We start from the raw sequence: 23,530 nt of genomic DNA, 5'->3' as shown, positions 1-23,530 counted from the left end.
TATTGGCTTTTGACTGGTGAGCAGCCAGATCCACTACACGCCATTTGGTAAGTCTGACAAACTGAAGGTCTTTCTAGGAAGCTGGAGCAGTGTGTACAGAGGTAAAGAGGTAGAAAACGCAAGATATACCTGGGGAAGTACAAATAGTGTAGTTTGCATGAACAACTGTTTCACAGGCATAACAAAAGGTATAACTAAATAAGGAGCTCTTAATAGATTTATGTGACCTGGTAAGGAGTTTCAACTTCAGCATCTTGAGTTGGCCCAAAAGTTCGTTCAGAGTTTTCCTTTCTGGCCAACACAGTACAAGAGAAAGGGATTCTGAACACAGGATAAATAAAATTAGAGTTCTGGGGAAAAAAACTGACAGCAGTTAAGTGCCAGTGAAGGCGGGGAGACGGGTGAAGTGTAGCAGAGCCCAAGTGGAGTGTACTGACACTGAATTAGGATGGTTTGGGCAGATACAAAAAGGGCTTGAATTAGATATTTAGGAAGTATAATCTACAGTACTTAAAGAATGATTGCCTGAGAAAAGGGGAGGGAAATGTAAAATAATAAATATTTTTATATATTATACATATTATATACATATACATATTATACATATTATATACATATACATATTATAAAATATGTAAAATATTTTAAATTCTACCATAAAGGAAAGTTGTGAGGAAAAAAAAAACATTTGCTTTGGTTTATTATTTTTTTAATGTCTCATGTAAAATATTCAATAGAATTCCACCAAAAAATTTAAAAACAAGGAGGGACAAGAGTATACAAGTCTACAATACAACCATATATCAGAGAACCTAAAAAGTATAAAACTGAAGGAAAGAAAGATGAGTAACATCTATTTGTTGCTGTTGTTTCATTGCTAAGCAGTGTTTGACTCTTTGCAACCCCACGGACTGTAGCCCGCCAGGCTCCTCTGTTCAAGGTATTTCCCAGGCAAGAATACTGGAGTGGGTTGCCATTTTCTTCTCCAGGGGATCTTCCTGACCCAGGATTGAACCCTTGTCTCCTGCCTTAGCAGGCGGATTCTTTACCACTGAGCCACCAGAAAAGTCTATAATATCTATTACTTGGTTCCATATAAAAGGGAACTGTATTGTTACTTTCATCTGGTTTTGCCCTGAATAGAAAAATTTGGTTTGACTCTCTAATGGAAAAATGACATTATTAGTTATTTCAGTGTGGCATGTGGGATCTCACTTCTCAGACCAGGGATCACACCCATAGCCCTTGCACTGGAAGCTTGGAGCCTTAGCCACTGGACCCCCAGGGAAGTCCCTATAGTTTAAAGTTTGAAACCAGCAAGAGAACAGGATAAGCTGTCCCGCTGAGCCCTGTTGGGTTCACTCATAATTTTATCCAGCAGTCCTTGTGGAGCTAGCGCATCTTTGTTAAATTCACCGTCTTATCTGATGAAAATCAATCCCTGGTTCCAAATCAGTATGTAAATGAAGAGCTGGTTTCCCTAAGACACAAAGTAAAATATTAATGAATCCTCACATGCAACACTTTTCCTTTTTGTCTATTACAGCTAAGGGCAAAGTGTTTTTCTACTGCCCAATCCAAAACCCTTTTCTCAGACACAGACTGGCTTTCTAGTCTGTTGGAATTGCTACCACAGAATGTCATTTAAACGTCTCTCCACACCACAGGCGTAGAGCTGAACATTCTCTAAAGTCCCTCTTTCTCACTGGTCTCAAAACATACACCAGTCCCTTTTGCTTTTAGGATCTGAGACATATTTCTTTTGTGGAAACAAAGAATATAAAGTTCCAACCATCTCAGCTGAGGCATCAGATACGTGAGTGAAATAGCCATCTTGGTCCAACAGTCTTCAGAAGACAGAAGCTCCAGTGTCTGTCCACCTTGCTGAGGCCAGTCAACTCTCAACACCATAATTTGTTGTCCCAAGTCACTAAATTTAGGGGTGGTTTGTTATGAAGCATTAGATAATAGAACTACTGAAATGGATAACAGTGGGCAAGGGGTCAGACAATTTAGGAGGCAATTTTAATAATCTGGGTCTGAGATCTCAGGGCCTGTTGCTCAAGCTGTTTGCGAAGAACAAAAGAAAAGTGTTGTGATCAAAATCCTTAATAATGGCCTACAAATGATCTTACCTCAGCCTACTGCTCAGGCCTCTTTCTTCTTATACAACAGTCTTTTTTTAAAAACCATTTTATTGGGATGTAATTCACATACCATCCAATTCCCTCCAAAGTATATGATTTAATAGTTTTTAGTATATTCACAGATACATGCATCCATTACTAGTTACTTTAGAATATTTTTATTACCACAAAAAGGAATCCTGTATCCTTTAGCAATTACACCCTTATTCCCACTTTCCCATTTCTCAACACCTTTCCCGCAGTCCTAAGCAACCACTTACCTACTTTATCGATTTCCCTGTTCTGGCCACTTTATACAAATAGAATCATATAATACGCAGTCTTTTGTGACGGGCTTCACCTTCTGTTGTAGCACATATCACTACTTCATTCTCTTTTATGGCTAATATTCCATAGTATGGATATATCATTATTTGTTTATCATCTGTGACTTTCATTTCCACATTTTGGCTGTTATGAATGATTTTATAAACATTCAGGTACAAATTTTGTGAGCATGATTTTGTTTCTCTCAAGTTATTAGACTTGCTGTGTCATATGGTAACTGAGGAACTGCTACCGTTTTCCAAGATAGCTACACAATTTTACACTCCCAATACCATATGCTGCTGCTGCTGCTAAGTTGCTTCAGTCGTTTCCAACTCTGTGCGACCCCATAGACGGCAGCCCACCAGGCTCCCCCATCCCTGGGATTCTCCAGGCAAGAACACTGAAGTGGGTTGCCATTTCCTTCTCCAATGCATGAGACTGAACAGTGAAAGTGAAGTCGCTCAGTCGTGTCCAACTTTTTGCGACCCCATGGACTGCAGCGCACCAGGCTCCTCCATCCATGGGATTTTCCAGGCAAGAGTACTGGAGTGGGGTGCCATCGCCTTCTCCGCCCAATAGTGTAAAAGGGCTCTGATTTCTTCACATTTCTGTAGACAATCTAGTAGTTGTGAAGTGGCATCTTTTCCTTCTCCAAGTTTTATTGGGGTATTATTGACAAACATAATTGTATAATAAAGTGTACATTGTGACTGGATACATTATGAAAGCACCTATCAACTGCTGCTATCTTTGAAAACATTTTAAGTTCTACTCTCTTAGTAAATTTCAATTCTATAACGCAGTGTTTATGAACTAGTCACCATATTACGAAGAACTGATGCTTTTGAACTGTGGTGTTGAAGACTGAGTCCCTTGGACTGCAAGGAGATCCAACCAATCCATCCTAAAGGAGATCAGTCCTGGGTGTTCATTGGAAGGACTCATGCTGAAGCTGAAACTCCAATACTCTGGCCACCTGATGTGAAGAGCTGACTCATTTGAATAGACCCTGATGCTGGAAAAGATTGAGGGTAGGAGGAGAAGGGAATGACAGAGGATGAGATGGCTGGATGGCATCACTGACTCAATGGACATGGGTTTGGGTGGACTCTGGGAGTTGATGATGGGCAGGGAGGCCTGGCGTGCTGCAGTTCATGGGGTCGCAGAGTCGGACACGAATGAGCGACTGAATTGAACTGAACACCATATTATCTTCAGACATCCTATAGTTGAACTGTGAAGTGGTATCTCAGCGTATATACATGTATTTTTCATGGCCAAGCTGCACAACCAGGATGGAAGCTGGGCCCCTGCATTGGAAGTATGGAGTCCTAACCACTGGACTTCCAGGGACTGCCATATTCCTTTGAAGGAAAGTGATAAACCCAATATGCCCATTTTTTTTGTTGAACACCTTTTTCGGTGTCATATTTAATAATCTCTCGCCCAAGTCAAAGTCACTTACCCATTTTCTAAGTTTAATTTTATTCATACATTTACATGTTCAACAATTTAGTCGGTAAGTAAATTAGTTTGGGGAATACCATGCTGTGTTAAATCTTTAAATTCTTAAAAACAGGATGTTTTCCTATTGGCACTTTAATTTCTTGAGTCTTTCCCCAGACCCCACGATTGCACTCATCTCATAAGCTAGCAAAGTAATGCTCAAAATTCTCCAAGCCAGGCTTCAACAGTATGTGAACCGTGAATTTCCAATGTTCAAGACGGATTTAGAAAAGGCAGAGGAACCAGAGATCAAATTGCTAACATCCATTGGATCATCAGCAGACATTACTTTGCCAACTAAGGTCCGTCTAGTCAAGGCTATGGTTTTCCCAGTGGTCATGTATGGATGTGAGTTGGACCGTGAAGAAGGCTGAGCGCCAAAGAATTGATGCTTTTGAAGTGTGGTGTTGGAGAAGACTCTTGAGAGTCCCTTGGACTGCAAGGAGATCCAACCAGTCCATTCTGAAGGAGATCAACCCTGGGATTTCTTTGGAAGGAATGATGCTACAGCTGAAGCTCCAGTACTTTGGCCACCTTACGTGAAAAGTTGACTCTGGAAAAGACTGATGCTGGGAGGGATTGGGAGCAGGAAAAGGGGACGACCGAGGATGAGATGGCTGGATGGCATCACTGACTCGATGGACCTGAGTCTGAGTGAACTCTGAGAGCTGGTGGAGGACAGGAAGGCCTGGTGTGCTGCGATTCATGGGGTCGCAGAGTTGGACATGAGTGAGCGACTGAACTGACGGATCATCAATGAAGAGTTCCAGAAAAACATCTACTTTTGCTTTATTGACAAAGCATTTGACTGTGGATCAAAACAGGAAAATTCTTCAAGAGATCAGAATATCAGACCACCTGACCTGCCTCCTGAGACATCTATGCAGGTCAAGCAGCAACAGTAAGAACTGGACATTGAACAGACTGGTTCCAAGTCGAGAAAGGAGTACATCAATGCTATATATTGTCACCCCTAGTTAACTTATATGCAGAGTACATCATGAGAAATACTGGACTGGATGAAGCACAAGCTGGAATCAAGACTGCAGGGAGAAGTAGCAGTAGCCTCAAATATGCAGATAACACCACTCTTATAGAAGAAAGCAGAACTAAAGAGCCTCTTGGTGAAAGAGGAGTAAAAAAGCTGGCTTAAAATTCAACATTCAGAAATCTAAGATCATGGCATTCAGTCTCATCACTTTATGGCAAGTAAGAGGGGGAAACAACAGAAACAGTGAGCCTGTTTTTCTGGGCTCCAAAATCACTGCAGATGTTGACTGCAGCCATAAAATTAAGACCCTTGCTCCTCAGAAGAAAAGCTTTGACCGACCTAGGCAGCATATTAAAAAGCAGAGACCAGCCAAAGGTCCATCTAGTCAAAGCTATTTCCCAGCAGTCCTGTATGGATGTGAGTTGGACTATAAAGCAAGCTGAGCGCCAAAGAATTGATGCTTTTGAGCTGTGCTGTTGGAGCACTCTTAGACTGCAAAGGGACCCAACCAGTCTATCCTGAGTATTCACTGGAAGGACTGATGCTGAAGCTTAAACTCTCAATACTTTGGCCTCCTTATGCGAAGAACTGATTCATTTGAAAAGATCCTGATGCTGGGAAAGATTGAAGGCAGGAGAAAGGGAAGAGGATGAGATGGTTAGATGGCATCACCGATTCTATGGACATGTGTTTAAGCAGGCTCTGGAAGTTGGTGATGGACAGGGAAACCTGCTGTGCGTAAGTCCATGGGGTTGCAGAGACACACAACTGAGCAACTGAACCGAACTGAGTCTTGTCCTCCCCTCATCCTCCTTGACCTCAAGCATGGAACTTCCTAAAATCTGGCTGTGCCAGGTCTCCACTATGGCACCGGTTTGAGCTTCTCTTGTTGCTGCACATGGGCGCTACAGCTCACAGGCAGTTGCTCGTGTGGAATCAAGTTCCAAGATGGATTAAGACTCTGGATCCCTGGGGAAGTCTCCCAACCCATTTTAACATCAAAGATAGAAGGTGTGCAAAACATTATATGCCTCATACACAATTTGTTAAAAACCTTGTGGCTTGTTCTCAACTTAAGCTCCCCTCATTTCCCTACATACACACTTAAAAATAGCAACTAATCAATACACCTTGCAAGGCAGGGATTTTTAACCCTACTATAGCCTAAATTTAAACAACTTGTCAAATAACATATTAAAAAGCAGAGACAAAGGTCCATACGGTCAAAGCCGTTTTTCCAGTAGTCATGAGTTGAACCGTGCCAATGAATTGATTCTTTCAGACTGTGGTGCTGTAGACTCTTGAGTCTCTTGGATTGCAAGATCAAACCAATCAATCCTAAAGGAAATAAACCCTGAATATTCATTGAAAGGATTGACGCTGAAGCTCTAATATTGTGGCCACCTGATACAAATTGGGAAAAACCCTGATGCTAGGAAGCTAAGAGGGCAAGAAAATGAGATGGTTGGATGGCATCATCAAATGAATTTTTTGAGCAAACTTCAGGAAACCGTGAAGGACAGAGAAGCCTGGTGTGCTGCAGCCCATGGGGTTGCAGAGCTGGGGCATGACTTAGCAACTGAACATATAACTTAACCAAGGAAAGTTTAAAAAATTACTTTTGAATATATACCTCACATTAATTTGGTTTGTGAACAGCTTGTCAAATTGTAATGAGTTTTAAGAATGAAGGGGATAAGCAGATTTTATAGTAAATTACAACAGTATTTCCCTTATACTTATAGGTAATCTGAGAATTTACCCATTACACTGTATATAAAATTCAACTCCAGCTTACAAATTGCTACTCAGGACAACCAAAATATTGTATTTGGCAACATGCAATTCAGTCTTTGAGTGAAATAACACCCAATTATTCATAACCATAATTTGATAATCCTTTTCTAATACACATAAGTGGTATATAAAAACCTACTAAGCAGTTGCTTTGATGCTGTCACGTTACAATCTGTTGTGACTTTGCTATCTCATGGACTACACAGCACACCAAGCTCCTGTCTTTGCACCATCTCCTGTAGTTTGTTTAAATTCACATCCATCTAAGTCAGTGATGCTATCTCATCCTATGCCACCTCTGAAGCAATTAACAATTGCTGATCACATGGTAACTCTAAGACTAAAACTTATGAAGACTGAAGGCAATTTTTTAAGGCCACACCGGGCAGCACATGAGATCTTAATTCCCCAATAAGGCCTCAAACCTGTACCCCGTGCACTGGTCCACTGGACAGACACAAGTCCCTGAAGGCAATTTTTAAGATACTGACAGCTAAACCTGTGAATAAATAAGGGCATCAGGTTGATTAGTTATTAAGAAGCTGGGGGGGGGGTGCTAAAACAGCTCTGCCAAAAATGCCTCAAGAAATATAATATGGAATGACCTCAATGCCACTGAGAAGTAAGTTGCTGACACGGAAAATTCTAGAAAATAGAAGAATCCTACTTAGAAACAAAACCAAAACAAATTCCCATCTTGAAACATTTTTATTCAACAGGTTGATTCCTCTCTCTGCTCTTTTCCTCACTGGTTTTCAGGACAGTTCACGTAATCCTGCCAATTAAAAGGAAACAATTATTCCAAAAGTCATAATAATTAGGTATCAAGGTCTCAAATTTATTTATCAGCAACAATCAAATAAACTTTAAACAAAGAATGTGGTAGCATAAGTATTTGATTATCTTCAGATAAATAAGGGTTAAGCAGCACAAATAATTTTAATACCAGACTCACCTGGCGAGTTTATTAAATTTTATTTTCATCTTCCACAACAACTTTTAGTGACAACCAAACTCTTAAAAGGCAGATCTCTTCAAGACACTCCATTAATTGGCACCCTCTGATGGCTTGGGCAGTAAAGAATCTACCCTCAATGCAGGAGACCCAAGTTTGATCCCTGGGTCAGGAAGATCTCCTGGAGAAGGCAATAGCAATCCACTCCAGTATTCTTGGCCTGAGAAATCCCATGGACAAAGGAGCCTGGCAGGCTACAGTCCATGGGGTTGCAAGAATCAGACACAACTGAGCAACTAATACTTTCTAAGGTGTAAGACACAGATCTCAATTCTCCCATTTTTGCTTAAAATTCAACTGAATTAAAATGTAATTCAACTAATAGCCCTTTATACCTAAGTGATACCATGAACAAATGCAATTTTTATTACATCAGACAGGTAAGCTGTCTACAGCCAATTTTGTAAAAAAAAAAAAGAACCTTTACTGGAACACAGTCATTGTCCATTTGTCTACATAATGTCTATGACTGCTTTCTAGCCAGAAAAGCAGAGTTGAATTGCCCTTTAAAATTGCCAACCCTCTAGATTTTGTTTTCCATCTATTCTATCAGTGACTCCACCACTTAACTATCTGGATGAAAAATAGGAACTTCAAATCTTCTTCCTCTGCATTGTTATATGGATGTAAAGGTAAATACAGCTATATATGTTTTTATTAAAAACTGTTTTTTAATAAAGTCCCCGTTTTTCCCAAGGCTTTAGCCAAACAAGACTAAAGCCATGGGCTACTACACCTCAGAAGACTTAAAAAAAAAGATGATTAAATATTTAAGTAAATGTTATAAAAATATACTTGCTACAAAAAAGTTTTAACATAGAAGAAATTAAAATGAGATATCCACATAAGTAGTCATCTTACACCACCCAAGATTCCTTCTGAAGACATTTTTTTAAGATGTTTTTTCATGTGGACCATTTTAAAAGTCTTTATTGAATCTGTTACAAGACCGCTTCTGTTTTATGCTTTTGTTTTTTGGTATGTGGGAGTCTAACTCCCTGCCAGGGACTGAACCCTCACCCCATGCATTAGAAGGCGTAACCACTGGAGTTCCTGAGGACAGTTTAGAGTCAAGAATCTCAACTTACCTTGATACTTCATCAGTCTAACAAGTTGTGGCTTTCTTTCTTGATCAGCTCATGCTGTGTGATGTCTTGAAAACTTATATCCACCTATCATTAAAATATAACTTTGTTATGACAACTTATTTGGCATATCTTGAACATTTTTGAACTGATTTTTAACATGTACACTTTATTCTGACATCAACAGGTATATATTTTAGCATAGCTTTGGATTTCAATAGTGGTTTGGTTTTTTTTTTTTTTGGCTATGGGCTTCCCCTGTGGCTCAGAATCCACCCTGCAAGGGAGAAGACCTGGCCTCGATCCCTGGGTTGGGAAGATGTCCTTCAGTACTCTTGCCTGGATAATTCCATGGGCAAAGGAGCCTGGCAGGCTGCTGTCCATGGGGTTGCAAAGAATTAGACACGACTGAGCAACGTTCACTCTACAGTTACTGTTTAGGTAAGACCTGGCACTGTAGTATGTATTTATTAGAAAAAATCTTGCATCATTAGGTGAACTCCTGAAGTGCAAACCCATGTTGTTCAAAGGTCAAAGGTACTTAAGGAATTCTCCCTACCAGTGATGAAACAATTGTTCTTCACAATTTATAATGTAAAAGGAATCTCAAGATTTCTGAATTGGTCCAAAGTTGATTTTAGAGTACCACAAAATACAGTATTTCTCCACAAATTCAAGCCTTTTCTGATCTAACGCCATCTTTTTCTTCTATTGTTTAACATTTTTGTAGTAAGTATTCCCAGCCTTTTTTCTTTCCAACTCATATACACCCACACACATCTATTTTAAAAAACAAAAATACAGGGGTATCAAGAGGTGAACATCTTAAAAATCAAAAGGCTTTCACCCCACAGTTAAATAAAATCATTTAACCATTAAATAGAAACCAAACCCCAAATCCTTAATAGGTAGACTTTCAAGGAAGCTTACTTCAAGTGAATGAGCACTCCAGTTATCAGCCAACATCAATCATTCTTACCTAAAGAATAATAAGAAAAAGTTAATATAAAAGACAAGGGCATGAAGATTTGAAATGCTAGTTAATTTCAAAATTTAAAGAGTAAAATTCGAGAAACAAAGATTGGGGGCAAGTTACAGCATAAAAAATAGGAAGAAACTTCATGGGGGCGGGGTGGAATCTAAAATCATTCTGAAGTAGCAGTAGACACCTGAATTAGAGTGAGAACTGTATCTTCTTTGTATTTACAAAAGCCTAACTGCATCTTCACCAGTCTGAGCACAATGAAGTTTGACTGCAACCCAAAATATACTATCCCTTATGTGAAGGTATGTGACAACGTTCACCTTACCAAATGAGTTCTAACATCGGCTCTTTTCATATAGAAGCACATACCCTGCTCCCCACCAAGTATGTCTTCCATCCTCAGGTGGACTGACCACCTGAGGCGTGGTCCTCCGAGAGTCCTACAAGAGTGCCCTCCCCGTGCCACAGTACACAACAATGCAGTTGTTATCCTGCAGTCCTATATATTTGCCTCATTCTTTCCCTCTTAAGTCCTCACTGAGTTTTAAGTTACGGCAGGGAAGCTATGCCTTATCAGGACAGCAAGGAACCTGAGTTTTTCTGAGGGAGAAGACATTCACCTTCACTATGTATGCCTGGCAGAGCCACAGTGCACAAAAACCAGAAAGATCAGCCTTAATCCAAATTCCAGGTTTTTCTTCCTCCCTGACTCAGAGACTGCCAAGGGTATATGAAATAGTTCCCTGTTGCACATGTACCATCCATAAGGGATACTATATCGTTTTGCATTCTTCCTCCATTCTCCAGATTATCCTATTCTGCATCCAGCCCCCTTTTCACCCTCTGAATAAATCTTTTCAGCACTGGTGTTCAAAAGCAACATTTAAGTTTGATGGTTTCCCAACAACTGTGTGTTCCACAGTTGAGTCTTAAAAATTGCCAATCATTATCTAGCAGCAATGACAGATGATTAGGAGCAGCCAAATCCTCTGAATTCTTTCCCTAACAGGCAGCCGTTTGAGAACTGCACTAGCTGACAGAGCACTGAAACGTTATCAGCTAAAGCCCAAACCAAATAAAGGCCCAGAACAAACATCCCAGCTCTCTAAAACCTATCCAAAATCATTAATGTTAAGGCAGTAAATGCAGGACTGTGGATCATGTCACTGCAGCTGACAATGATTAACAATAAGAAACATGCAACCCCCATTAAGGTTAAAAGTCCAAAACTAGTCACACGCATCTTTCTCGGGAAAAATGAGACTATTATGCATTCTTTGTAGGTTTTGCAACCTTATGTGAAGAGCACCCATTGCATTTCTTTCATCTTTCATAAAGCACCGGTATCTATTCCCAAGGGCCTAACAGTACGAAAATGCATTCTGGCATCACACCTCTGAACTTGCGACCATTGTCATTAAAAATAATTTTTGTTTGTAGTAAGAAAAGACTATGAAATACAATGCAAGCACCTGGGATATAGTTACTATTGAAACCCGTTTATCCCGTTTTTTGACTGATTTTTAAAAAGACCCTCTGCACTAAAATTCACAAATTACAGCTACATACAAATCGAAACTAGTAAGAATCAACTTAAGTCACAGGTTTCTCATTGAAAGTGCAAAAGCCTATCATCTTGAAATAAGCAGAATGAAGCAAAATTACCCCCCAACCCGATGATGTCCATATATTAAGTACATTCTCTCAAAAGTGCTATTGACTGTTAAGAAATAAACCTGATCTTTTATTTCTAAACAATCACTGAGCCACGGTAGCCAAGTGTTGGCTACCAACTTCATGGATTATGCCATAGGAAAACCCCATCAGAATTGCATGCCAATTTCGTGACACTATTGTCACTAATACTGAGCATTATGTTTGATGTACATTGTATTACTAATACAGAGCTAAACTAGTCACCATTTATTCTTCCATCTAGCAGGAGTCACGTCATTTGGTTGAATGGACTACATATTAAAGTTACAAGTCTGTCCCCACCATGTGAACTGCTTGCCAAAGAGCAAGCCATTTTTCTTGATACAAAAGAAATTCTCATAATCATGAAGAGTTTTGCCAACATTTATGCGAAGTAAACCAAACTTTCCAGTTACAGAGCAGAAAACATTATACATGAAAGCTATTTCTCATGCATGCTAGCTAAAAATCAGTTCATAGACCAATGTTCAGTTGAATTGAGGTCTGGAACAACTGTCGAGGCAAAGCTTAAATCCTGAACAACATAGAGGGTGCTTTTGAAGACTTACTATTTTGGTAATCGAACAGTTTGGATTGCAACATCTCATCCCTAAAAAGCTAAGGGAACCAAATTCAAAAAGCTACCCTGAACGTTTGCAGTTATCCTACAGAATACGACGAAGTCTTACAGTTGGGAAATGATTCCCAACGTGTATTCAATAGGCAAGTCAACATGCCACACCATCTTCCCCCAGGTTTAGAGTATAGACATATTTAGACAAATCACAGAGCTTGAACTATTCATGTTAGATGCCCCTCTATGCCCCCAGTTAATAACAAAGCTGTTCCCATGGAGCCCATTTTAAAAATGTTCAAATCACATTGCAAAAAAAAAAACTGTACTTTTAGTTTTAATTCACTCAACCCTGTGGAGTAATAACCAAGATTACACTCTGAAATTGATATTGCTGACCTATGGGGAGGTCAGTTTGCTACAACAGAAACTAATTGTCACATGCTGTATACAGTCTGTGTCAAGATGCTAAAAGCACTCTACTTTCCAAACATGGTATGGTCCCCTCTCCCCCACACCACTGATGTGTTTCATGTTATCTTCAGTTACAATGCAACTAAAACCCACACAACTGAATCAGATACATACCAAATACTCAAGTTTGCACTTTTTATCTGAGAACTGCAACAGCACTGAATTCTGCCTGACAAATTACAGCTCTAACCCAAACCCACGCAGTTTTGACATAAGCTAGCTTTATCATACACATGTTAGGTGCTGCACTGTAATTTCATTGTCAGAAGTATGATGTCAGAATGCCCACGGAATAAAAGTACATAGCAAGTCACCAAGTTAGATTATATTGCTTGTTACCTACCTGTATGCAGTCGGCAATGAGAATCTCGGAGCAAGCAGGAATACTACATCCGGGTCCTAATGTCCATTGCCATTTGCGGTACTACGTTCCTCACAGTTACGCACTGCAGAAATGCTGGCTAAATGCAGTTATGTAGCAGGCCACTACTTTAATAGTGCACAATTGCAGTCCAAGAACACCAGAAAATATTCCGCCACAAACTTAGTGGCTTGCCCAAGCAAAGCCAAGTATCTAAATTTTGATCTGCCATGATATGCCACTTACAAAAATTGCACAGGCGTAACATTACAATTTCCCAAATTACTGTCTATTTGTATTAGTGATATAATACATCTAATAAAGAGTGGTGGGGTTTTACAGTACTTCTTAGAAGAAGTTTAATTAGTGTTTTAAGCGAAGAGGATTATGGTTTCACTAAACATGAACCAATGGGTTAAGTTTCTAAAGTCCTATTAAATACACTGGGATCTCTTAGAGAATGCAGTTTTTAAAGATAAGGAGTAATAAGAGGAGCAGTTAGTTTAAAAACAATCAAGCGTTCCTCTTAAAATTATGAGAGAAAGTGGAGAAGAGGAAATGGGGGCAGGTGGTTTCTTTAAATGAGAAGACTGGCCAAAATTTTACCTCTAAACTACTACCTTCCCTTCCCCACCCCAAGTTTCATAAATCAACTTTTAGGAATATACTTTTTAAGATGATTTAAATTCACATTAGGCTATGATATACATTGCAGGACTTGTTGAAAGTCTGAGTAGCTTACAACCCTTGATACACTGCTATTTCAGTGATAAAAGTCAAAACTTAGTTAAAACTAAGCAACATTATTTGCTAAACAATGTTTAGCAATTCTACACAGTAAGGCTACCAAAACCACAACTTTTAGGAGATAATCCATTAGCATCCTTCACCACTCTTCAAAGGTACAGTACTACGAAAAGCTTATTTTAGGGGTCTGTGCCAGCATCCCTTACAAAGAAAGGCATGTAATCTGAAAAATAAACTGAAACATTAATTTTATAGGCAGATTTTCCCATCTCCCCACCAGCCCCCACCCACACATTCAAGTTCACCCTCTGTGGGTGTCCCATGAACACCCCTTCTTTTCTTATCATTAACGGAGTCCCTACCATACAATTCAAATTGTAATGGACTCCTTTCAAATCAAGACCCTTGTTTCCAGTACAGAAAATCTCATACATTATCACCAATTAATGACTTGGGACAAAACTTCCTCCTATAATTATGGCAGAACTACTCATTTCCAAGTGTCTTGGTGAACAGAAATAATGAACATTTTCTAACGAGATTCTCTCCCGTAATTAGCACACCAGGTACCTGTCAGTCACACAGCCAGAATGTGGTGGCATGCCTTTACACCCCACTAGTGTTTTAGCACTAACAGGCCTCCTATGCACAGTGCTCAATTGTTTCAACTCTAGGTTTCCCTTTGTACTCAGGCACAATACTAAACTTACTTCAGCATTTAAACCGAGATTTGATTTAGAATTTTACTTTTGCCAATTAACACTAAAAGAGGTGAAAAGGAGGAAGACACATTCCACAGTAAGAGTTCTATAATGTACAAATTTGAATGGAAACATAGCTAAAATCAAAGCCAAACCATTCAATTACTTTACCTACTACTTTTAGGAAATTGTTTCTCTGCTTATATATACACTGGGAAAGCAGGTGTTCCCATTGTACTAACAGACACCAGTAACAAACTATTTTATTAATAAGTCAAAATGTCTCTGATGGAAGGAGAGTCAATGAAGTTGACGTTAAACTGACACCACCATCGAAACACTCCGAAAGCTTTATGGTGGGAGGAAGGAACATCTGTACTGTGTAGCACGAGCAATTCTCTCCAGATTTTGTGCCACATCAAAAGGAAACTATGAAAAACAAAAATGTTTCGTAAGAATGGTTCTCTCCCACCCTATGTTATTAACAGTCACTACAAGCTCGTAGAAAACAGACTAGGTTTTTTTCATAGTCCTACAGATTTTGCCCAATAGAAGTAGCACAAGGAGATGTAAGTTAGAGTGCAAGTATATACATTTCTAACCTACTTTATGATTAACTACACCTCTTATTTTTGAATTATTCACACTAAACTCCACCTTTATAAATCACTTAAAAGTAATACATGAAAAGGCTTCATGTTTAACAATCTTTAATTCAAATGTGAAAGTTCAATACAAGCCGTTTGTAGGGCTTGGGACTCGTTTTTTAAAAAACAAGAATGGAGGAATGCAACAAAATCATCTTTCCACTTTTTCTTCAGAAACTTTCAAGGAAAGAATAGATCACAGGGCCATAAAAGATCCATTTAAGTCATACCCACTTTCTCCCCCTACCAATAGTCTTACACCCATTCCATAATCTTGATACACATTCCTGAATGAAGATTTACAATTCAGCTTTGCTTACATAGCCATTTAAAAATACTTAGCACCAGCTTGCTTCCTTGCCAAACAAATCAAATCATGAAACTACTTCAATAAGCGTTTCTTCTTTTTAAAACAAGGGGGTACTTATAAGTAGAAAGCAATACTTAGCCTACAAATAACATTTCCCAGAAATGGCATATGCCATTCAAAGGCCTAGACACTCTTATGCTTTCCAAGTGGAATACCTAGCCTAATGTGCATAGAAGCATGAATGGCAAAGTTGAAGATCAATATCATAACTATTTTTTCTATTTATTTGAAGCACAGTAAAAAAAAAAATTGGTACACTTTGGAAATTCAGTGGCACAGGTACACTGCCGTAACTTGAGGGACATTATACAGTTTAAAAAAAAAAAGGAAAAAAAAGGAAAAAAAAATTCCCCTGTGGCAAACACTGCATTACATAATTTTACCTGCCCCAACAGACCATTTACAAATATTAGGTCAATAAACTGCTAACATCCATAAAAAGGTTGCTTTCTTACTAAAATGCAAGAATTTAAAAGATTGGTTATCTAAACAAGAAAAGACAAAAACAAACTGGAATGAAAGCCTAGATATCACATCTAAAATCGGGGTTTTTTGTTTGGGCCTTCATACTCTTCTCTCCCTCTACCATATCCTGCTGGAGTTCCAGGCCCCATTCCTCTAGGACCCTGTCCACCCACAGGTCCCGCACCTCCCTGCCCAAAGCGCTCAGTACGCTATTGGAACAGTAATTAACAGTTCATTATATGTAGTTGATGTCCATGTGTGTTAAGTAAATATTTTAGAAGGTTCCGTAGTCAACGTTCGTCGATACAATCACCAATGAGTCGATCCACAGGTACCGGGAACATAGAAAGGAAAAAAGGGTAATTTGAAAATTAGTTTACGATAATACATGCCTTGTGGTATGTTCCCACTTGAGCCATTCTCATACACCTGTTTCAAAGAATAGATCTTCCCTGTAGTGCTAAAAAATTTAAGAATTAGTGCAGATGTGAAAACCCATTCCAAAATGAGTTTTAAGAAATTTCACATCAGATTAACCCACTGAAAAGCTTACAAACTTCTCGCTTTCAAGGTCTGAACAGGAAATTTAATTTCCAAGTAAGCCTAACAAGCCCAACCAGACAGATTCAATTCACTCAATGAAGTGACAAAGACCTACTCACCAGTTAGTGGTATGTGCTGCATAAGAAACCTTGTGCTTTTCAAGATCTTAAGACACATCTGCTAAGTTGCAGAAATCTTAAAAGGTTCAAAGTTTTTAATAAAATGCTACCAGACTACAAAAAGAAAAAGAATAGAAGACTAATAGGTTTAGTCACTTAACCGGCACAGTAATTTGATTTAAAAGTGTTGCCATATTCTCTCCAAGTATATCACCTTCACAGCCATCACTACATAAAACCAGAGAAATTATGTTCACAGTACTGTTCTTTATAGTTGCAAATTAACTGAATATACAGCCCACCCTCCTAACAGCCCAACTTTTCGTTTTCCCTTATGTCTGTGAAAAGTCCCGACAATTATGATTCCGTGTTTTGGGTGTCTCCCAAACAGCATTAATACCAAGCTTAAGTGACTGCAATAAAGCAGGACTTTATTCCATCTTGTTTTAGATTAATTCTAGTCCTAGAAACCTATGATCCCAAACACAGTAACCCTACAGATATGCAAGCACAGCAGCCTGAGCTATCTTTCAAATTCATATAAAGCAGATCAATCATTAAGAGTATTGCTCAAAACACAAAACAAAGCCCCAAAACAATCCAACAAAACCCGCCAGAAATTAAAAAAAGGTATCAGGGTTTAAAACTGTTTATTATAATAAATAATTTCAATATGCTTCCTATAAAACACTACAGGGCTACTTAAGACTAAATCCTAACCCTTCAAACTATTTCAAAATCCTAACAATTTCAGGTTTTCAGCAGATTGTATTATCTCAAAAAGGTGAAAAGGAAATTTGGGGGTTTGTTACCACATCATCTTAGAATCCAGAAGCTATACGTCACAAGGACTGTAACATCTGAACTGTGGGAACATCGTGTCAAATTAGTTACAAATTTGATATAGAACCTAGATCTGACTATTAGGAAGCATATAAACCAAAATATAACACATTATTTTTAAAATTCATTTTGAAGCTAACAGCACTACATTTAACCCTCCAACTATTTATGATTCTAATCTTCAAAGCCTAAAGTAGATGAGGCCCCATTCTAAATCCTTATTTGTAAAATGAATCTAGTGAGCTATATACTGCAGCTTCTCTCCTTTGCCAAAAGACTGTAGATGAACTAATTAGATTCAATTCAGTTGTGACAAAGCACTTTTCTCCAAACCCACCTCTACAGCCAATATTCAGTTCTTCTAAGGATTGCAAAATCCCGATATCACCACTCAGACCAATTCTCTTGGTTGTCCTAAAGGATCCTGACAGGCTATCTATACAGCTAAGATATGACACCATCAAGAAGGTTCAGATCAAATGCACACAACTAGTATGCTAAAAAATAACAGTGACTTTTGCTATTCTGTAGCAAAAGAGATGTCCATTTATTTTAGAAAGTACACCTAAAGACAGGCCCAACAGGAGGGAAACGACGAGTCCGAAGACTAAACAATTCCCTTTTCATGGATAAAGTCACACCAAATGTAGGTCAAAGGCCTACACATTGCTAAAACATGCCTAAAGCTACAAGCTACAAACAAGTCTGATTCACACTTATGGCAAATACCAGCTTTATGAATGACAGCTTGCCATTTGATTACTCACTTGGATGTAGAATAATCAGTAGTATCTAACATTTAGAATTTGGATTTGCCATGAACTATTGTGCAAAAGTACACAAGCAATATAATGGAAAGCACCTAAGTCTACTTATTGCCAAAGGTAACTCCCAACATACTACTAACAGTATTGACTTTTTGTTGGCAACCTTATCAGGTGAGGTTACCACATTGAGTTCTTCTATGTTGCCAAGGTATTCATCAGTATTACAGATTTACACGATAGGGGAACTAAAAGAAGTCCAGTCACCTACTTAAAAAAACAAAAACAAAAAAAACACACACACGTAAGTTGTGAGAATGAGAATTTCCTTTTGAACTATGTCCCACAAGATACATTACCATGTCGCTTCCCATCATGGAACCACTCATTGTTGCCGGTGGAACTCCAGGATTGGCTTCATAACCTATGCCACCACCACCACCTAGAGGTGGAAATTTCTGGCCTCCTGAGCCATAGGGATCTAGGAAACAAAAATGCTGGTTACCACTCAACCAAAATACTGCTCTTCATTAATACTACTAATTTAATTTTCATTCTTACCTCCCATGTTCATTGCTCCTCCACCACCCATTCTCATGTCTCTTTCTCTCTGAAATTAAAAAAAAAAACAAACCTTTCATACACTTGCACTAAATCCATACCAAGCATTCTTAACTTGGTAACTCTTAACTTGGAAATTCCCTAAGAAGGAATTTCCAAAGCTTAACAAAAATTGTTTTCAACTTAAAGGAAAAAACCAATTAGGCAATTTTTTAAAAGATGCCATTATCAAAAAACCTGTAAACCAAGCTTCTTGCTAACCACTGAAATCTTTTGGCCCACCCAAAGAGAAGGTAAAACTCAAGGCCTATCAATCATAAACATTGGGTTAAAAACAAAGAAAAAGGCAGAATAGCTACCACGTGAAAAGTGATATTTAACTGAATAAACTGCACCCTAGGTATCCACAAATTCTGTAGAGAACTCTGATTACATTGCAAAAGTTTACTTACTGGATCCATATAGCCCATCCGACTATAACTTTCCTCTCTTTGGCGTCTCATCTGTTCTTCCATCTCACGTTGACGAATCATCATCTCTTCTTCCCTCCTACGTCGTTCTTCCTCTTGCCTGGAAATATTCATCAAGTACATAAACAAAAACTTTTTATGCACATTAAAAAAATTCAGCTTAAAAGAAACTAGTAGTTTACTTAAGAGCATTACAGCAAACGAAGGTTGGGACAGTGACTAAGGCGAAAAGCCCTAAATGTATTCCAGCAAAGTAAATGAGCCATATAACAGAAATCTCTATTTTGCAATTTAAGCATTAAACCAACACTGACGTATTTAACATCTCTGTACCTCAACTGACTCACCTGCAAAATTTAGGTACACTTAACACTGAAACAATGGCAACCCACTCGTGTTCTTGTCTGGAGAATCCCAGGGACGGGGGAGCCTGGTGGGCTGCCGTCTCTGGGGTCGCACAGTCGGACAGGACTGAAGCGACTTAGCAGCAGCAACACTGAAACTAAGGTTTGACAAAACTGTACCTCAATTGCATCTCTTTACGTTTCTGCATTTCTTGATTGTGCAGTTCTTCCATGCGTCTTAGTTCTTCCTGGCGTCTCATTAGATCTGAACATTGGAAAATTCTGTTATAGATTCACATTAACAAATTCTAGTAAGCTCAAAAGGCCAATGATCCTACTGGCAAAATTCAGAAGGTATTTTACCTTGACGCAAAAGATTTGCCTGATGTTCATGATAGGCATCTTCCATTTCACTTTCCAATTTGTCTTTTGCATCTTTCATGTTTTTTTCAACTTGTTCCCGCTGCTGTTTTTCCATTTCATCAAGGGACTTCCACCGCTGAGAATACTCATACTCAAATGTCCCATGCTGGGCAAAACGAGGAGGGGTTTCTCTCTCCCTGACAATATTTAAATATGAACCAATTTATGGATGCACACAAGAAATATACGTAATCTGATATCCCCTAAAAAACACTGGTCCTTCCACTGGCTTCTCACTTCTAAGAAATACTGGAAGGCAAAAATCACCTTGATTCGTAATTATCTCTACACATACCTGGATGATACTAGACAGTAACATAGGCAATGAGGATCAATCCTACCTTCCCCACTGTCCTAATTCCACTTCCCAAGCCAAGTTTCAATTCAAAGAATATTTTTCCAACTTTGAAAAACCAGGTATCTACAATACATCTTAACAACTGTTAAAAAAACAAAACAAGACTGCATATAAAATCTACCTACCACAGTAACAAACACTAGGTATTTGAATGACTGCTTCAAAACAGGTACAAACACTAGGTATTTGAATGACTGCTTCAAAACCTATGTTTTCATTAAGCATATCTAAGATTTTTGTACATATTAAGCAAAATTGAAAAATTATCAAGTTCTCCGAACTTATGGTTACTGAAGGGGAAAGGACAGTTAGAGTTTGGGTAAGACATGCACACGTTCCTATTATTTAAAATAGATAACCAACAAGAACCTACTGTACAGCACAGAGAACTTTGCTCAATGCTACAGGGCAGACAGGATGGGAGGGGCATTTGGGGGAGAATGAATACATGTATGGCTGAGTCCATTTGCAGTTCACCTGGAACTATCGAACACTGTCAATCTGCTATACTCCAAAATTAAAAGTTTAAAACAAAAAAAAATGAACAAGTTCTCTTTTGTACTTTAAGAGATTGTTCTTACTTTTGATACATTGGATTCTTCTGGGCAAGTTTTTCAGGAAGACCGTCTTCATCATCTAACTGTTCAAGTGGTTCCACAATGACTGGACGAGGAGTTCTAACAACAAAAATAGTTCCATCTTAATTTTGTTCCATCTATATTGCAATTTCTTCATTAAGTTAATAAGAGTTACGAAGATAAACATATAAACTTACGTTGTCAGTAAGAAAACACCTTCACTGCATCTTTCAAATGCTTTTCTTGCTGCTGGTTTAGAAGCAAATTCAACAATGCCTTTCCCTGTAGATCTTCCACGATCATCCACAATTACAACGGCCCTTTCAATAGGACCAAACTGGCTAAAGGCTTCTTCCAACAGTTCATTGGAAACATAAGGTGAAAGATTTCGAACAGAAAGGGCAGCAGCATGTGTGGCAAATCGAACCCGAAGCTGTCTACCTCTCATGGGTGTATCATCAAGTTCAGCTTTAGCTATTTCAGCCAACGCTCTAGATTCCTGCAAGCATCAAGACATACACTAAAAGTTAATGACCTCAAAACTGGCTAACGCCCACCCTAAAATTGTTACAAGTCTAACCCCCAATCCTATTCTTCTGCCAGCTCAGTTCAACTTATCTCCAAGCAGTCTTCCCTGACACTTACCCACCCAATCCCCCTTTTTAAATACTATTATGCACTACACAGCAGCTACATCTTTTCTGTTAGTGATGAAAACTTTATAAAGTTGCTGGTTCAAAAAACACTATGTAGTAGTAAAAAAAGAGAATTCCACCAGAAAAACACAAAAACAAAACTCACAAGCTTAATAAATCCAAATCCTTTGCCTTTGTTTATAAAAACTTCTCCTGGTTCTCCATATTTAGCAAAAAGTCTTTTGAATTCATCCTCCGTGATGTCTGCAGGTAGATTACCAACAAACAACCGACAGCGCTGGGTGTAAGTTTTCTCTCCAGGCCTCCTCAGAAGTGACAAGTTGGCTTTAAACCCCTGATATAAAAGGAAGGAAACTTTCAGATACAAGGTACCTCTCCAAGTAGGAAGAAGGTACCTCTGCAAGTAGGAAGAAGCAATAGTCTTTTCCCCAAACTGAATATGTTACCAGTCCAATAGCGGTTGCTCTTCTGTTGCCTTTAAAGATCATATTACATGTCTAACCGGACTTCCAAAGTAATCACTCATAACATTAAAGAGCCGAAACCATCATAATACTCTTGAGAAGTCTCTTTAAAAAAGAGTAGGCTCTGTATCAGGAACCTCGTCAATCGTTTATGCCTGAAGTCCCTGACAGCATCAACACTATAGTGGACAGAAATCAAAAGGGTGGAAGAGTATCAATAAAACGATTAAAACTGTTGTCAACGACGAAACCTGTGGCTAAGCGTTAAGAGAAAAACTCGCCCGATGTCGTCGATCCTAAATTTCAAGCTATACTCTTTACTCTGGACCCCAGGATCCGTTAGCTTTAACAGGGCCCATCAAACTTTCCTCAAGCCACCCGCTGCCAGCCCAGAGGCCTCCCCAGGGATGCCGCTAGCGGACCCACGCCGTCCGCCCCTCAATCGCGCAGCCCCGCCCACCCACCCCCGCCTCCCGCGCGCAGGCGCCCTTTCCGGCCTCCGACAAAATGGAGGGCGGGGAGGGGGGGCCGCCGCCATCTTAGGAAAACCGACGCGTAGCTCAGGTTGACACTCACCTCAGAGTCCGAAAGCTTCTCCTCGCTGCGGCCGCCGGGCCCTCCGGGCGGCGGCCCTTGGTGGTGCTGCTGGTGGTAGGGCGGATGGTGTTGCCGGCCCCCGCGGGGCTCCCCGCCACCTCGGTGCGGCGGCTTAGGGTGGCCGCCAGGAGTGCTTAGGCCCGGGCCGCCACCAGGCTTCGGCCCGCCTGGCATTTTGCCGCCCTTGGGGCCGCCGGGTCCCGGGCCCTGCTTAGGCCCGGGCACCGGGCCCCCTGCAGGTGGTGGAGGCGGCGGGCCCCCAGCCTGAGGGGGGGTGGTGGGCACCCCACTGCTCGGCGGAGCCGGGGGAGGCGCACCTGGGGGCGCCGAGGTGACAGCGGGCGGCGGGGTCGGGGTGGGACCTGGCCCCGTGGGGGCCCCCGAGGTCGGGGGTGTGGCGGGCGGCGCCGAGCCGGTGGCCGGAGGGGCGCTGCCTACTCCGGGAGCCGAACCGGGTCCTTGTGGAACGACAGACTTAGATGAGTCCTGTGGCGGCGGCGGCGGCTGCTGGTGCGGCGGCTGCTGGTGCGGCGGCTGCTGATGGGGCGGCTGGTGCGGCGGGGGCTGAAGCGGCGGCGGCTGCTGTGGTGGCGGCTGCTGCGGCGGTGGCTGCTGCTGTTGCTGGTGCTGTTGCTGGTGCGGAGGCGGTGGCGGGATCTGAGGCTTGGGGCCACCCTGGCCCGGCACGGGCCCCATGGGTCCGCGATTCTGATTGAGGCCCATGCCGGGCGGCGGGGAGCGGAAGTCGTGGAGGCCGCCGCGGCCGCCTCCTCCTCCGCGTCGGTGGAAGCCGCCACCGCCACCGCCCCGGCTTCGGAACCGGTCCCGAGACATGTCTGTGATCAAGGGGCGGTCGAGGCAAAAGCGGAGAAGACGTTCAGGGAACGTGGAGGCCACCTTGCTTCGCACAAGATGGCGGATGACACAGGCGGCGCGCCGCC

The 23,530-nt window shown here is 40.5% G+C and overlaps 1 protein-coding gene across 5 annotated transcripts; it reads right to left on the bottom strand.

Annotated features, from left to right (window-relative positions):
- Window positions 1-7,439: 7,439 nt before the first annotated feature.
- On the bottom strand, window positions 7,440-23,502 carry SFPQ (splicing factor proline and glutamine rich). Of its 5 annotated transcripts, XR_008199117.1 has the most exons (13): window positions 22,569-23,502; window positions 21,674-21,862; window positions 21,070-21,371; window positions 20,876-20,971; window positions 19,877-20,073; window positions 19,694-19,778; window positions 19,152-19,269; window positions 18,700-18,748; window positions 18,498-18,619; window positions 9,781-9,829; window positions 8,854-8,937; window positions 7,706-7,959; window positions 7,442-7,525 (listed from the first exon to the last, which is right to left on the bottom strand). XR_008199117.1 is itself a non-coding variant. In XM_052636986.1 (11 exons), the coding sequence occupies exons 1-10, from the start codon at window positions 23,421-23,423 to the stop codon at window positions 9,806-9,808; spliced, it is 2,037 nt and encodes a 678-aa protein (XP_052492946.1). In that variant the 5' UTR covers window positions 23,424-23,502; the 3' UTR covers window positions 8,651-8,937; window positions 9,781-9,805. The 5 variants fall into 5 exon arrangements, 2 of the variants coding, with proteins under 2 accessions (XP_052492946.1, XP_052492945.1); XR_008199118.1 differs by lacking the exon at window positions 7,706-7,959 and having other exon boundaries at window positions 7,440-7,525; XR_008199119.1 differs by lacking the exon at window positions 7,442-7,525 and having other exon boundaries at window positions 7,561-7,886.
- Between the last annotated feature and the right edge of the window lie 28 nt (window positions 23,503-23,530).

Source organism: Budorcas taxicolor, chromosome 3 (assembly GCF_023091745.1).
Source record: "Budorcas taxicolor isolate Tak-1 chromosome 3, Takin1.1, whole genome shotgun sequence".
NCBI lineage: Eukaryota > Metazoa > Chordata > Mammalia > Artiodactyla > Bovidae > Budorcas > Budorcas taxicolor.
This window is presented reverse-complemented; position numbering and strand designations above follow the sequence as displayed.

Excerpts from the sequence above, each read along its gene's own strand:
- SFPQ (XM_052636985.1), bottom strand. The coding sequence starts at position 23,423 with ATGTCTCGGGACCGGTTCCGAAGCCGGGGCGGTGGCGGTGGCGGCTTC. Across the intron at positions 19,270-19,693 it reads CGTAAAGAGATGCAATTGAG|GCAAGAGGAAGAACGACGTA; the intron begins GTACAGTTTTGT and ends GAATATTTCCAG. Across the intron at positions 16,079-18,497 it reads CCATGATGGGAAGCGACATG|CGTACTGAGCGCTTTGGGCA; the intron begins GTAATGTATCTT and ends CTGTTCCAATAG.